The sequence below is a fragment of the Carassius carassius genome, chromosome 1 (assembly GCF_963082965.1).
Source record: "Carassius carassius chromosome 1, fCarCar2.1, whole genome shotgun sequence".
NCBI classification, from domain to species: domain Eukaryota; kingdom Metazoa; phylum Chordata; class Actinopteri; order Cypriniformes; family Cyprinidae; genus Carassius; species Carassius carassius.
Genome location: NC_081755.1, coordinates 32192223 through 32208977, shown reverse-complemented (window position 1 = coordinate 32208977; position 16755 = coordinate 32192223). Strand labels below are relative to the sequence as shown.

The window sequence follows — 16755 nt, the reverse complement described above, 5'->3', positions numbered from 1 at the left end:
TGCTGGTGGAGCTTTGTAAAAATGACACGGACACCTGCCAGATCCTCCTCCTCATCCTTCTCTTTCCTGCAGCACACAGCCAAGGCCGTATAGCGCTAGGCTGCCAAGCTGAGATCCCCCCTATATCGTCAGCGGGAGGCTCTGGTGCAGGGATGCTGGGAGCACCATCTCACACAACAAGCAGGCACTTACACACACCTACACGGCACGATGATATAACAGCTACTACTGGAGGGATGAGAAAGAGGGTTTAGGGAAATAACTGGCAAGCACGAGGTTGCACCGTAGCATATGTGTGGACTCATACTGTAAATGTTGCTTCAGCTCACCATGAGAGATTATGGCTATGTCAAGCAATTCCATGAAAGATTATGATTATGATAATTGAGCTATATACTGTAAAAAAGTAAAATAAATACTAATCAAAGTAACACCTCTTATCTGTTCTAAAATCACTTGTTTCTTGATACTTAAGGTTATACTGATCTACACTGAATAATAATAATATATGTCCATTATGTAATTATAATACATGTTATGACTATTTGATGTAACCTAATTTGTCAGGTTAAGTAAATTTTTTTATATTTGTTTAGTTATTTATTCATTGAAAAAAACAAAACAATAAATGTATATGTGTGTGTGTGTGTGTGTGTGTGTGTGTGTGTGTGTGTGTGTGTGTGTGTGTGTGTGTGTAATCCCATGAAATCCGTCACAACTCAAAAATATTAATCATTATTATAGGTTTATGAAAGTGTATACAGGTGATGTTTGGAAGATTTTACATAGCTTAAATATAAATAATTTAATATATGATATACAAATATATATTCCAGTCTTTAAGCCATTCTTAACTCAAAATAAAATGTTAATGTATTCATAATTTCCGATTACTGATTACTGATGGTTGCTATGGTCAAGTTGATTTGTTAGGCATTAAACTGTAAAAACATTATGTGGCTACAACATTTATCACATTCTCATGAGTTAATACTATGTGAATCAAACATGTCACTTCCGCTCACCGGTCATTCATACCTAATGAATTAGCTAATGTTAATGAACAAAACCTTATCGTTAAAGAGTTACCAAAAATGTTTTGTCAAAAAGCATCAAGTGTATAAGCATAACAGTTTCAAGTCAAAAACATTTCAGTATTAAAATGACTGAATCAAATAGCCTGCTTTGTTACAAAATAAACGTAATTTTTAAAAGCCATGTAGATATTTATCAGGCAGCTAAATATTGTAGTCCGTATTCACTTCTTCGAGCATTAAGTTTTGTCTGAGTGATTTTCAGAAGCTGATGTAGGGTAAAACTCTATAAGGCATCTCCTGTTAGCACAAAACATGACTGCCTCTCGCTGTGAGGTGTGTATGTGTGTGATGTCATTCTCTACAGAGGCTATTCTCATAACACTGCTCATATTGATCCCTCGCTGTCAGCTGAAATGTGTACATGAATGAGGCTGGGAGATAGCGTGTATGTGTGACAGTGTTTGATTAGAAGGACAATGTGATTGAATGAGGGAAAAAATTAAGACAAGAGAAAAAGTGGACAGAGAGCGAGAGAGTACTGCCACAACAGCCATCTGGGATAAGAGCAGGACAAGCTGTGCTCCACCCTCAACCCACCTCCATGTCACCAGGGTGGGGAGAAGGCCAGAGCCCTGGAACCCCAAGGAATCAGCATCTGGCACCTTAACCAGCCAGAGAAAGAGAGAATATGTTTGAAAGAGAGAGAGAGAGAGAGAGAGAGAAAGAGAGAATATGTTTGAAAGAGAGAGAGAGAAAGAGAGAATATGTTTGAAAGAGAGAGAGAGAGAGAAAGAGAGAATATGTTTGAAAGAGAGAGAGAGAGAGAGAGAGAGAGAGAAAGTAGTTTTCATCTTAAATACATCTACATCTTTCAAATACATTTTAAAGTAGATTTTTTTTTTTTTTAGTAAAACCAGTCAAAATATAGTTCTTCATAACCATTTTGCTCCTTTTTCTCCCGAACTAAAATTTTCCATAATTGGTTTCTAACTGCATCTACCAGGAACAGTATAAAGTTTAACAAACAAGAAAAATGTTACTCTTAAATCATTACTTCTTCTGGTGTTCATCTTTAAAAGTATCGTTCTTCTTCTAGTACCTCACCCTGACTGGATGGGCCATATTTCTGATGGTCCAGTCTGACACCAAAAACGCGATTCAAGTTCAATTTAAGTCTTATTCTGTGTCTTTGTTAACTAAAACTATGTAAAAACAGGAAAAAAAACTCATTTTTAAACTGAAAGGAAGCTGCAATTAAAAATATATTATATGAAGAACTTGACAATTGAAAAAAAATAATAATGACAGAAATGTTGTCTTGGTAAATAATTGAAATAAAGTAAGTTGAAGTACTAAAATTGCTAAATAAAACTGAAAAGTAACAAAAATATCATAATGAAAAAATAAATATATACAAAAAAATAACATAAAACAACATTACTAAAACTTAAAGTAAATAAAACGATTTTATTCTCGATCTTATTTTTCAATTATCATTATGAAGTGAGGCCAGTCTTCTTTATTTATGGTGGGTTTTCAGAGTACATTGATCTCTTTAAGTTCTCAAAACATCAACCAAAATTTGAAGAAATTTGAAGACAGCTTGATGTAGTAGTTAGTGTATGTGCTTCAGACACAGTGTCGTGGCAATTATGCAGAAGATTCATGTCTGATTTCCCCCTTTACTGCTCCACTCTCTACGGTCAAGACAACAACAAAAAAGTTAACAAAATGAAGAAAACTATAGTGACTTTGAGCTTAGAAAAAAAACTATCTGGCATGCCTTATGAGTGCAGGATTCTAGAGTTGGGTCCAGTAACAGACAGTAGTAATCAGCACAGAGGTCACGCTGTGTGTGTATTACTCTGGATTCCCCGATAACCAACACACGGACACAAGTAATGATAGAGGACAGAAGCTAAAGAAAATTTAACAAGACGTTAATGGCAGCATACAGTGACTTGGTAAGTACATATCATTTGGAATAAATAAAGGCTAAAGAGGAGCCCATGGTCCAAGTGAACAGAAAAACAAACAAACTGAAGACCTGAAGACAAATCTTTCAATCAAAGCGCAAACTGCACAGAATCAAGAAAAATAAACACATTTAAAGTATGGTGTTAACATAAAAGTAATCGTCAATCATTGTTAATGTTCTTTTTAATGTTGGGCTTTTTTGTGCTTTTTTCATTTAGTTCTAAATTCTAATACTTTTCTTGTACATATCTTTAATTGTACAGATTAAATGATTCTTGTTTGATTTAAAGCAAATACTGAACTGATCTTCAAAGTGTTTACAAAGAAAAAACCAATCTGATATTCATTATAACACTGGTCAATATAATTCAACCCTCTTATGTTACATTAATATGTATTTTAGCAAACATGCTTCATTCAGCAGAGGCATGGATTAATATTGCATACAGTCAGATGTTATTATGTCTCTCATACACACACACAGCTCAGCACTTTAGATCAATTACAGTCAGTGACTGACAGGATGGAATGAAAAACAGCAGACACAGCGGCTCTTACAGACACAGACGTAATCAAACAATCCACCTGATTACTTCCAGTGAGGTCCAAAAGTCGAAATGCATTTTGTATTCATGCAAAATATGTTATTGCAAATTCTATCAGAATAACAATTTGAGTGAAACTTTCAGAACATCTTAGAGTTTAGTTTGTGCTCCTTCGCAGCACTCGAGCTGCATCAATTCCACAAGTTCCAATAAAACCTGATGATCATGTTCTCCAAAACAAAGATCCAAAGTGCATCTTGTACAAAATCCTTGTATCCGTATAGTATAGAGTGCATGTGTGTGAGTAAACATCCTCACACGTCTGTGGTGTGAGTGTGGATATTGACAGCTCAGCGAGAGTAAATGATGAACCTTTGAGACTGAAGATGAGTATATTGCATAACAGTAGTTGATGTAGTGTGATCGAGGTAGCTAGGGGATACAGACAAAGACAGAGTGAGAGACAATACACTATTGAGTGTTTTGTTTGCCAATGGCGCATTGGATCTCATTGATAAAAACACTGAGGTTCTCGGCCTAATGGAGAACAAGAGAGTGACTCAACCTCCCACCAGATTCACACTTTCTATCTTTCTCTTTCTAATATCCATTCATAACATACATTCCCCAGGACCCTTTAGACATGCTGATGCCACCACATTTAGAGAAGAGAATAGAATAATAATATTTAGAAAAAAAAATGTTTTTTAACTACACACACACACACACACACACACACACACATACATACATGGGTCAAAGACGTTAAGATGTCTGTATCAAGAAAAATGTACAAAAGTGATTTTGTGTCCATAGAAAGCACATTAAATGTAAGTGAAATGTCTACTTTTAAGGTTTTAAATAAGTTTTTGGAGAATAAAATGTCAAAATTTGGTTGAATTAATGTTACATTGTCATTCAGTGTAACACAATATTTATGCCAAAATTCAAACAACATGCTTATTTTGACATGTACATATTAAAATATCTAAATGAATAATTGAGCATGCTAAATTTTATTGTGTTTTAAATTAGTACAAAATTCTTACTGACAAATGGGCAAAACCAAGGATAGTGGCAAATGTTAAAAATGTAAAATTACAACTCATTAGTATTTGGGGTGAAAGTAATTAGTCTTTTAATATGTCATAAATTGATTTTTGTTGTAAATATGCCTGACAAGATTGTTACACTGAATGACATTTTACTGGGTGTCTTCTGTAAATCAGGGCAAAATGTATGATATTTATTTTTTGCTCAGAAAAACAAAAACAAAATTGATATTAAATAAAACAGAAAACTTATTGCATTTTTGGGGGGGGGGGGCTACAACAGTATAAAGCAGTAGTACACTTTATTTTATGCTTAAACACTTTTTTGTCTTTGACCCACATACATATATATAAAAAAAATTATATTTGTATCTCTCTCCCTTTCTCTCTCTCATTTATATTATTAATCTCTCTCAATTAGTGTATTTTATTATTGTATTATTTTTTAATATTTGTTATTCACTTTATTGTGTAAATGACTTGTCTTTGTCATATTAGAAATTTGGCTTAAAGGACCTACAAATAGGCTCTTTGTCTAAAACTGCCCATGTACTACACATCTGAAGTATTGACAAAGAAAGCACACATGCAAAACTCCCTGACATACACATAAAGCACACACTCCTTGCTTCTTTTGCACACAGACTCACTCTATCGAAGTGAAACAGAGGAAATCAGAAGTACAGCATTTTTTCCTCTGCTTGGTATTCGATCCTGATAACTGCAGCACACTACGCACATTTGTCCTTGCAAATTTTCCGTCTCCCTTCCTCTCCATCATTGCGCTCCCCGTAATCACTCCTTCTCGATCTCTCTCCATCGCTCTAACACTCTTTCCTCTCTCCCTGTCTGAGCTGTATTTTGGCAGTGTTCTCCTTCTCTATGTACTCTAGTCTGTGCCGTTAGCTGGGATGACAGAGTGCCTTTCCCTTTGTCCTTAATCCAAGTGAGAGCCCCACTCTGAGAAAATGCTAAAAGCTAGCATGCAGTGGCTAGTGCCAAAAGCACAGAGATGCACAAACTTCTCTTTGCTGTATGCCTACACAACTATGGCTGAAAAACACCCAGATGTAGAAGTGCACATACAAACACCTTTGATTTGCACACACAGCAATTTCAAGTCAAAATGCATTATTTTAGAATTCTTTCACACACCACAAGACATGATTCTCCTACATACCTCAACTTGTCTAAGCTAGTTTGCTGGTATTAGCTTCTGAAGCAGTTTGGGGCATGTTTCAGATGGTCAGACTTCATACTGTGGACATCTTTCCTTAGTTTCATTAAACATCAGCAAGCTGTCTTAAATATGTACTGTTATTGTTATTTGAACCTTATTAAAAAAAGTACTGTTCACCCTTTATATGTTAAAATCATGTCCAGCCACATTAGATGAACTCAAGTGGAGCAATAAAAGATGACATCTTAAGACATGATATCACATGAGCGGCCAAATTCTACTTATTTTATCTTAGTAACTGTTATTGGACATTTTCGCTCATGAGATTTATTATGAAATTCAATTAATGATGGCTCATAGCGAATCGTGCAGTGGTTCTCAAGCTTTCTGGCCCTAAGGCCCTTCGTAAATCAAGGCACTATTCAAATCTTAGCTGATATGCAGCTCCATAGTCTTGCGTAGCCAGACTGACGGCTGAAGGTCTGGAATCCATGGCAGCTTTCTTTGGCCAAGGCTCGCCCATGAAACCATTTGACCGACATCTCAAAAAACCAATCACAGTTTGTTTCGTTCAGCGTCACGTTCCGGGATGTGGAAATGTTGCCATAATAACAGACCGGTGTGTAAAACTCTCGGACGTATTTTAAAGATTCTATTCCCTGAACTTTAAATATTTCACATACTTTTGAGAATCCAGTGTTTAGTTGATCCAGATAAGCGCTCATCGTCACAGTCGTAACATGACGGCTTTCTTCTTTCTTGAAGGAACTTGGCGTTATGGATCTTTGTTTCCAAGTGGAACGTTAAAGAATGCGACGTCTGGTTGGGCTGGTTGAGAACCACTAGAGTAGAGCTTTTCTACAATAGACAATGTTTGCTTGTGTGACATGCTGCATCCTATAGAAGCCAGTTCCACCACTGAATAAAAAATAAAAGGTAAATGCGACTTTTTATCTCACAATTCTGACTTTTTCCCCTCAGAATTGTGGGATATAAATGAGCAATTGTGAGTTATAAAGTCAGAATTGCGGGATATAAACTTGCAATTGCTAAAAATAAAGTCAAAATTGAGAGACTTTTTTCCCCCATCAATCTGCAAATTTATATCTCTCAGTTCTGATTTTTTTTCTCTCAGAATTATGAAATATAAGGTGAAACTTTGAGCTTTGAGTTTGTATCATGAAAAAAGTCAGAACTGAGAGAGACAAAGTCGCAATTCCCTTTTTTACTTTTTTTTTAGTGGCAGATCAGGCATCTATAGCATCCACAACACTAGCTGTCAGTATACATTCAAAGGCAAACAGCCTGTGAAACATGAAAGAAAAAAAAAAACTGCTGCGTGCACCTGTAAAGAACATATTTGATGCATTTCAGCTAACAAACGTCAGCCATCTTTATTCTTTCACTGTCCAGTGCCAGTTTACCCTTTTTCTGTCTTTTCCCTATCATTTCTTTTTCTCTGCTTCTCCAGCAAGAGCTTCGGCTCTCCATTTACCATCTTATCTTTGCTCTCATTCAATCTTACTCCCTCATTTCTCATTTGCAATTCCCCTCTCCCTTTCCTGCTTCTCCATCTAGCATGCTGCAGTATTACCGGCATCAGCATCTTATGAGTGCTGCTCTTTTTCTCCTCGGTTCCAGTGTGCTCACACAGACACACGAGCATGCAATCTAGCCACATCCATGGGGAAAAGGCTTATCTAAAACCGGCAGAAAAAAAAAATAGCTTCATACTAATACATACTGTCTTGTGTGTGTGTGTGTGTGTGTGTGTGTGTGTGTGTGCGCGCACGTGTGTGTGCACGTGCAGTGGAATGGCAGCGTCTTATTGGGATTAACATGACAGAACAAGAATATAGTATATAAAGTAAATATAGTGGCATGATACATAACAGCACCATGGTTTCCCCCTTCCCTCATTCACTTATTCTTTCTTATTCTGAACTGTCTTTCATGTGCTCCTGCTGAGACATCTCTTAACCAACAAGGGTCAGTAAGTGACTTTGGTTTCCTAACATTGCTATAGATTTGTAGATAAATAACAAACAAGATTATTGTCTGAATGGGAAAAAACTGATTACTTGCTTAAGAAGACAAGGAAAAAAGTTTGGTGCATCTAATCGGGCTGCAATGACTGAGCGAGTGAGTGAGTAAGTGTAGTGTGGCCAAGTATGGTGACCCATACTCCGAATTTGTGCTCTGCATTTCACCCATCCAAGTGCACACACACAGCAGTGAACACAAACACTGTGAAAATACGCCCGGGGCATATTGCTGTGGCGGACGGCGAGCAGTTGGGGGTTCCGTGCCTTGCTCATGGGTCTCACCTCAGTCGTGGTATTGAGGGTGGAGAGAGTGCTGGATATTCACTCCCCACACCTACAATTCCCATCGGACCTGAGACTCAAACCCACATCCTACAGGTTACAAGTCTAACTCTCTAACTATTAGGCCACAACTACCCCAATCTGTAAAAAAGTCTCTGAATTCATATGACCTTATTATGCTTATTATCCCAAAATTGGGATCCCAAGTATGGCACCCAGAAAAAGAAAAAAAACCTGCTTTAAGCTTCAGGTCTGGATGTGAGATGGATGTAGAGATTATCAGGTAATTGTGGTGCCAGTCACACACAGGAGTTCTGCTGAGTAAGCATGAAACTGATTCAGTTAAAAGAAAGACCCATGGGAAAAGCAGTAGTTCCCGGGATATCGTGAAGATTCTGTGCTCCCAAAGTGGATAAATACCTAAGTACAAATCGACACCAGTAACTTGCTTTGGTAAGCCAGAATGTTCTCAAATACCATGCATGGTTAAACCTATAGCATTTTAAGGGTCACATGATTTACATGATCAAATATGCAAAATAGCTAAAAAGTTTATTAGCATTAAAACATTCTAACTGTCAGGCACAATTGTTTAAAGCAGGAACAAGTGGGAAACATGTTCTTATAACATAATAAATAAATAAATAAATAAATAAATAAATAAATGGATTCACAGTTTGCAAGGAATTGCAGTTCATAGCCACAGATCAGTATTGCACACCTCAAGGTAAATGCCCAATGACGTTCAGTATCGTCGGGGTCTGCCAGATACCGTTCTGCAGTATGGACAACAGCGATATATATATATATATATATATAGACTGCGCATGCTGAGAGCTCCAGACGCAGTATTCACCGGCAAATAATGCGCGTGGAGACAGTGACAGACAGCGAGACAAAATACTGCATTTATCAGAGAGAGTGACAAAGAAACGCTCCACATTACGAACCCTAGTCTTTTTTCTCTCCGAACACAGCTATCAAACTTTCCAAAAGTTTACAACTTGTGCCAAGTTCGACAGTGATTGGACTATTGCGACTTTCCAAGTAGATCATAAATCCATGTGCACGAGATCTATCCAGTCAAATACTAGCTGAACATGTATCACAAGGTCGATTACGTGAGCTCCAAACTGCTACAGACACGTTTAATAAAGCAGACTAACAAGATGTCGGTGCACTCACTCACTCACCCTGGCGTATTTGGAGGAGTAGGGGTCCTCAAACAGCGCCCAGATGCGGGGCTGCCAGGTACTCCACCAGCTGCGGTTGCGGCCATCCTCCTGCAGACACAACCTCTTCAAATCCCCGTCCGCACCACCCGTGAGCGCCGGGTCGTCCTCTGGCAGCTCCGGTTCGGGCGTCTCGAAGCTGTCCAGCGCTTCCTCGGCGTCCCGATGCTGTCGGTAGTTCATCCAGCAGCAAGCCTCCACGTCCGTCTCGTCGATACCCCAGAACGCGAGCTCCTCCTCGAAGAGAGGACCGCAGACATCGTTGGGACAATGCAACTTCCCTGTGCGGTAATAGTTGAGGATGAAAGCAAAGGTGTTGGGGTGGCGGTCAAAGAAGAACTCGTCTGATTTGGGGTCATAGTCAAAGTTACTGAACGCATCTGGCTCCGTGAGCCAGGACAAGCGCGTCCCAGGCAGCGTCTTCAATGTGCTGCGGTACGTCTCGTGCCGAATCCCCCCGCAGTTTATCACTATTTTCTCGCTGTCTGACGGACAAGTCATGTCTGCGCTGTAACATGCTTTGTTGGACGACTTGTTCCCACCCTTGCGCCCTTTGAAAGAGGAGACACACACCGAACTGAGCATAGAGGAGCAGGGGGAGGGAGATGAGGAGAGAGAACCGAGCGGGGAGGGGGGGAGGAGGAGCCTGCAGTGGAAGAACAGAAGAGAAGAGAAAATTAGTGATGCTCATACTTTTCTACAGTATCAGACTGGTCAAAATAACTAATCTTCATCATCCTTAGTTCTTGCATCGGTTACTAATGGCTCTGTACAACCACAGGAATATTTTTACAAAAGCTGTCTCAGGGGTGGTACCTTTTCAAAAGGTATTATATACTTAGATAGTCTTTATCGGAATCTATAGTTCCATGAAGAATCTTTAACATCCATGGAGATTATTCGAATGTTCTTCAAACTAATAATAAAAAAGGTTATTTTAAGAAATGCTCACTGAAAGGTTATTAGGGGAACCCAAACTGCTCTTCTATGGTCTTACTACAAAACCTCCTTTGGGAACCTTTCCCATTTAGGGGCAAACGTATACAAATGTGTCCCTTTTAAATGGTACTGCCCCAGTTTTATAACTTTTTTAGAGTATATGTGGTGAAACACAAAGTCAATCCAGATTTTTTCTAAAGCCTATTGAAATTTTGAAGAAACTGCAAATATAAGACCATTGTCTGTCGAATATCATAAACTTAAGGTCCTTTATGGTATTGTCTACTCACTGGGCTTGGAAAAGTGAGGGACTGTCCATACAACAGTGTCAAAATGAAGGCCCTAGCCAACAAACAAAATCAGATGAATGATGCAGGTATATGGGATAAACATTTTAATGAAGGAGTGAGTTCAATATACTTCAAGGGTCCCATAATAAACAGGAAAGAGACCCCTCCTCCTCTGCAATGCCCACCCATCTTTCCTTTTCCAGCTTTTGCCATCACTCAGCTCTCATGTCCCTCAATTCACTGAAACACTCTGCTCAATTACAGCGAAGGGAGATGAAAATGACTGAATGTTTCACAGCCACCCCCCTCCCCACACCATACTCTCAACGTATCCAATAGAAAGAGGGAGTGGAAGAAAATGAGAGCGAGATGAAGGGTGGGAGGAAGAAGGAGAAAAGCTAAAGGCAGAACGATTATTTGCTGAGCTACACAAAATAGGGAGAAAAGACTGCAGAGCATTAACTCTTACACCGTCTCTCTCTGGGCAGTTTTAATGTTTTTCAGACCATTCAGTACACTCGGTGTAAAGTATTTACCTTGGTTATAGGCGTAAAATCCATAAAATGTTAATTTTTGAGTGTGCAATCATTAAATTTACCTAAAAAGGGTTAGTTTTGCATAACCTCTCATATGCACATTCATGTTCAATTACACTAAGCAAGAGCTTTAAAATCTGAATATTCCTACTTCATAGCTATAGTGAAACAAATGAGTCCTGGCTCTCTTTTTTTCCAATCAAAATGTCCCATTTTGGAAATATGGAGCAGGGAGGCTATTATCTTTTTCTCTTGGGGTCGCTGTACACTGTGGTAACATGCCATTTGTAGCTGATTTAACCTTTAAAATGACTTTGTTAGTGCGACCTAATGTAGGCAAATTGACTCAGTCATGTTAAAAAAAACAACAAAAAAACTACTTGAAGCACTTTTTTACTATTGCCTAGCAAAACATTTTTTACAGTGGACAAGGGGTCCGATTTCACAGACAAATGTTTTGCTGTGTCGTCTCTTTTAGTTTTCACAATAACTCTCCCATATCTGTTCCTCTTGTTTGGCTGTGCTGCATGGCTGCTCCATATATATCTGTCAAACTGTCTTCCCTCATTACTTATCCACTCTTATCCATTCTCCTCAGCTCACTCTTCCTCCTGCATTCCCTTATGTCCCCCTGTGATTAACTGTTGAAACAAAGATCACAGGAATATGAGAACTGTAAGAAGGAGAGAGGCTGAATCATATGAAACAATGTAATTGAGTTCTGCTTTCAGCACCATGGACAGCACATGGGTTTCAGTTACTCATTTAATTAAAGCAGAATAAGCATTGGAAATGAAAATGAGCAGAACAATGTTTTATAACATAAACTGAAGAGTCATAAATGAAATACATTAAAAAACCTGATAATAATCATAATATAAAGTAATTAAAAATAATAATGTAAAAACTCAGCCCACAACTGTGCTGGTGTTACACTCCTTTTACAATCTATATTCTCAGAGTAGTTCTCATAATTATACATGACTAAATCCTCAAAAGTGGAAACACTTTGCCTCTGCTACATCATCAAAACATCACTATGTTTGTCTGGGCCTCCCAACATATCGATATTAGTTAAACCGGTGCCATTTTATTAAATGTGTCAAACTTGTATAGTCAAGTGAAATAAATAACTATAAAGGAACACTAAAGGAGTAAATAAATAAAATGATGAATAGGAAAAACTGAAAGGAATCTAGGGGTAAAGTTTTGCTGACGGAGCAACAACAAAAAAGGGCTCTCACTGGAAAGGGAAATCATTGTTTAATGTGTGTGCCTGGATGGGGGGGGGGGGGTACATTAAAGTGTGTATGTCCATTGGGATGGGGGTTGGTTGTAAGGACAGATACGCCTATAAAAGACAACAGCACTATATCGACAGAGAGCACAGGGAGAGGAAAAAGGGAGAGAACAGGTTACGGCCACTGAGGGAAATGTGAAGGAGTGACTGCGGTACAGGTAAATGAAGCTCCATTCATAAATTATTCAATTTCCAGAAACAATGCCAAAGATAAATTATATATACATGCATTTTTATGAGAATTAGAACTGAACCATATCTATGCTCTTTTTCTTTTATTGTACAGTATGCTGCTGTAGTGCGTCTGCATTGTACCTTCACTCTAACTCGCTTTCTCTCTGTCTGGTGCAGTGTAGCTTCTTTGGATTTTTCTGCTTCCTATCCCACTGCAGTTGAAGCTCGGCGGTGCTCAAAGGCCACCCAGAGGATTCATTGGGGAACTGCACAGCTCAAAATACTGCAGTACCCCCTCCTCTTCAAGCTTTCTCCCCGACTGAGGTATGGATGCCTCATGCAAACCATCTGTCGATGCACTGCATACAGGTTTGTATCCCTTTTTACACCGTACACCCTTTTAATTAACTAAAATCACTTAACAAATGCAATTCAATCGCTCATTTATATGAACTGACCATGTATTATCTCAGAGCTTTCTGATCTTAGTGATAAAGGCTTTTTGCGATCCTTCCTCGTTCCGTCTCTCCCTTATTTGTGTGCACTAAGCTACTCTCAGCCGAGCTGCTCATATCAACCTCTCTTGTAGAATATCACTACAAGAAAACAAATCAACAGAGCAAGGATGCACACACAAAGACACCTTAAAAAATGTCACATCACAATTAATCACCTTTAAATTAAATTAAGCTGTGCAAAGACAAACTACAAAGCATTGGCACATATAATATATCCTCAGAAGGTCATCAGTCAGACTTTGACCTCTGCTTTGAAACTAATCATAGCTCTGTTCTCAGCCCTTCTCAAAAGGCCCATTCTTTATTTTCAGTCAAGAGAGTGAGAAAGAGATTCAGAATGGGGCTTAGAGGACTCATCTTACAGTGACAGCATTGAGACGTGCATGACTATATTCCCATATCTAGCACTAACAGTGTTCTTAAGATAGTTATAACCCCACTCCTTCCTCCAGCCTCAGCTCTCTTTAAAACCTAATTAATAAAAGTGCCCTCTCTGGTTAATTACCATCCCTTTATAGTCCCACATTAAGTACTCAGGGAATGAAGCCGGAGAGAGATGGGATATAATTGTGTTAAGCCAAATCACACATGAACTTGATGGAAACTATTCTTAGCAGTGGGAAAGAATGGAGTAGGGTGACAAAAAAAAAGACAAAAAAAAGAGGGCAGAAGAGGTCAAAACGGGGTCATCTCTGGTGAGGTGTAAGGGTCGTACTGTTCATGGAAAGGCATCAGCAGGAGGAAGAGTAAATGGTTTGAAATAAGGCGCTGCCAATGGGATGTGAGTGGGCAAAGGAGGGAGGGGGAAAGGGAGGAACCAAAAGCTGAGAGAAACAAACAGAAAAAGTTTAACCGGTGTATGTGATAAGAAGAGGAAGTGTAAAGGAAGAGGAAAACAAGTTAACAAAAGTATTGATTATAGATCAGTAGACTAGTTCTTAACAAGTTCATGGCCGATTGCATAAACTGCTTAGTCTAGTCTTAGTAAGTCATGTAATGTTTTTTTCTTCTAGACTAGTCATAACTTTTTAAAATTAGTTACAAATAAGTAGACTGCTATAATTTGAATTGAAAAGTAAGATTGGTTCCCCCTTGGCTACCTGCTAGTTGGTCAAACTAGTTCTTAAGAAACAGTCTTAACATAGTGACTATGCTTATGCAACTGCGCTCTCAGATTATATATTAGACAGTCAGAAGTAAACAATTTGGTTATCCAACCTACACTTTCTATTATCTATGTTTAGCCTTGTTTTATGTTATTATTCACGACCCTACTGGAACTCATTTTTTGGAGATCCCCTTGTTTTTAGAGTATTAGCAAGAGATAGGGGTCATGGTATGATAAAAAAGAGCCCTATCTACAGTCAACACAAACTTTCTAGAGTTTTGTTGACATTTTATTGTAGAAAACCTTGCCATTGGGTAGGAAGTGATAAAAAAAGAAAAAGAAACTCATTCAGTGCATGGAACGAGAACACTGAGTTCTCTATAACATGGGCATACACTTGGCTACTCTGTTTCAGGGTCGCCGTGATTTTTCCAAGTAAGACATGTTCCTGGATCAACATCTTTTGATGACCCTGGATCGACATTATTGTCCAAAAATATAGATTTAACCCAATCCAAACCTCTATACCTAACCTTACCCATAATTTAATCCCAAAATCATTGGGAAATGATAGCTGATTAACAAGGGTGTAGAAGCACCTAACTCTGGTTGTAAGCCTAAAACAGATATTTTCTGAAAAGTTATATCTCAGTTCTGATTGGTTGATTGGAATGTTCTTCCAGGATCAACAAGGATGTTGATCAAGGAACATCTTGTCCTTGGTGAAATCATGCTTGCCCTGTTTCAGATGGGGGAAAATAGTGGGCAGACAAGCATAAGTGAGATTTGATATTTATGTTAACACTGAGAAAAGACACATTTCATCACCTGTCAAGGTGATGTGACTGTAAAGAAAAAATCAGACAACAATTAATTGTGGGACATAAAACGTCCATGTATTTGTTGGACTGACAACTCAAAATAATAGAACACACCAGAAATACCTTATGTTACAAATAAAATTATGAAGAGGTTTAAGTTGTGTGAGAATTACTGATTGACCTTTAGGGGGTCTACTTTTTCAGTAATTAACGTCTCGCACCTCTATCAGTCAGCTAATTGTCAACTAATAGACAGTTTGAACAAAACACAAGGTTGGTGTGACCGATTTATAACAGTGTAAATGTATGATTATGTGACAAGTAATTTTGTTTTGACTGGTAGGCTACCGTCCGATAATAATCTAAAGCGCTCGATGAGCGAACCGGTGCCATAGTTACATCCCCAGAATTCTATTTGCGAACGTCTATTTAGCATATTCTGACTACAATTTGTAATGTGACTTTTATTCTTAGCAAAACGCTGTAATACAGTACAAATGCTTATATGTGAAAAATGAACACCCCTCTTCCCTTTCCCAAATCTTAATTATGGGGCTTAGACTAAATCCCTCCCATAATTCGCACACGGGTTTAAGTGGCAAAAACAAAGTAGACCTTACTACTACTTGTTGAGTTCGTTGACTGGCAGAGGCAGAGGGTAGGCAGGCCTGCTTTGCATCAGTACACCCGGCACAGTCAGAAACACTCAGAACATACGTGATATTTTGTCACTTGTACACAAAATCACGACACAGACACAGCACAGACACCTATATCACATACTTACTCGCTTTGGGTCTGGCTCTGTTCGCGTGCGTGCAGTGTGCGTGTCAATGAACACACAAACTGCACAAAAACGCTACGTGCAATTGTCTGTTTTCTGACTGAACTGAGGGATCCTCTTGGCGTAGGTCCAAGTGACTGTGCAGAAACCTAATATTTATTTTTTATAAAATGGCTACAGTTATGAATAATGCAATATAGGCTATTCTCGCTACAACACCTGCTAGTTCAAAACAACGCAACTGTGCTATAGTGCGTAGTTCAGTTCCTCTGGTGATACAGAAGACTAGCCTACGAAAAGCAGAATAAATCACCTAAGTTGCACCTCTGATATCCTTGTTCCTCAAATAAATTATTCTCGTTATGTACACAGATGTTACAGGTCTGATATCAAAAAATATTTGCCTGGTAAATAAGCATTTCTATTACTTATGCTCGTGTTAACCTTTTACTTTTATTCTCTACACGAAACAAGTCTATTCATCCAAGCGAAACGTGCAGCGGGGAAACACCTCTCCCTCTCTCTCTCTATGTCTAAATCTTCATGCACTCACTCCATTAACAGTCTATCCCTTTCTTCTCAGTTTTAGCATCCTTTCTTCCGTATCATCACCCGTTCCCGTTGTCCAGGGTTAAGAAGACCGAAACCAGGTCTTTAGTTGCAGACTGAGATGTCTGTTTGAAATGATTTATGCCGAACAAGCAGCTTGCCGGGCACGACTAGAAATGTTATTCCTTGAGCTGCCTCTCTTATTTCTTCCGTTCGTTTGTTCCCCTCCCTTTTTTTCTGTCGATGTTTTTGTTTGGTAAATCTGTATTTCCATGCAATTTATTCCTTAATCTAATGGTGACATGGGATCCCTCGGTGTTGTTCCCTCCCTTCAGCTCTTTAAAGGAAAGGTGGCAGCTGGTGCCCCCTCCCCAAACCCCACCCTG

At 38.7% G+C, this 16755-nt stretch overlaps 1 protein-coding gene across 7 annotated transcripts in view; it reads right to left on the bottom strand.

The window, feature by feature from the left end:
* The window catches only part of LOC132145467 (potassium voltage-gated channel subfamily C member 1-like), a 58094-nt gene extending 41360 nt beyond the window's left edge, over positions 1-16734 (bottom strand). For 5 of the 7 annotated variants that reach the window (XR_009434466.1, XR_009434467.1, XR_009434468.1 and 2 more), the window contains exons 1-2: positions 15824-16734; positions 9312-9996 (exon numbers count right to left, since the gene is read on the bottom strand). Coding sequence is in view for 3 of the 7 variants with exons in the window: in XM_059556532.1 (XP_059412515.1) it covers positions 9312-9935 (624 nt within the window). In the remaining 4 variants the exon portion in view is untranslated. The remainder of the gene's footprint in view (positions 1-9311; positions 9997-15823) is intronic. The other 2 variants (XR_009434469.1, XM_059556565.1) reach the window with 1 other exon arrangement.
* Positions 16735-16755: the final 21 nt, after the last annotated feature.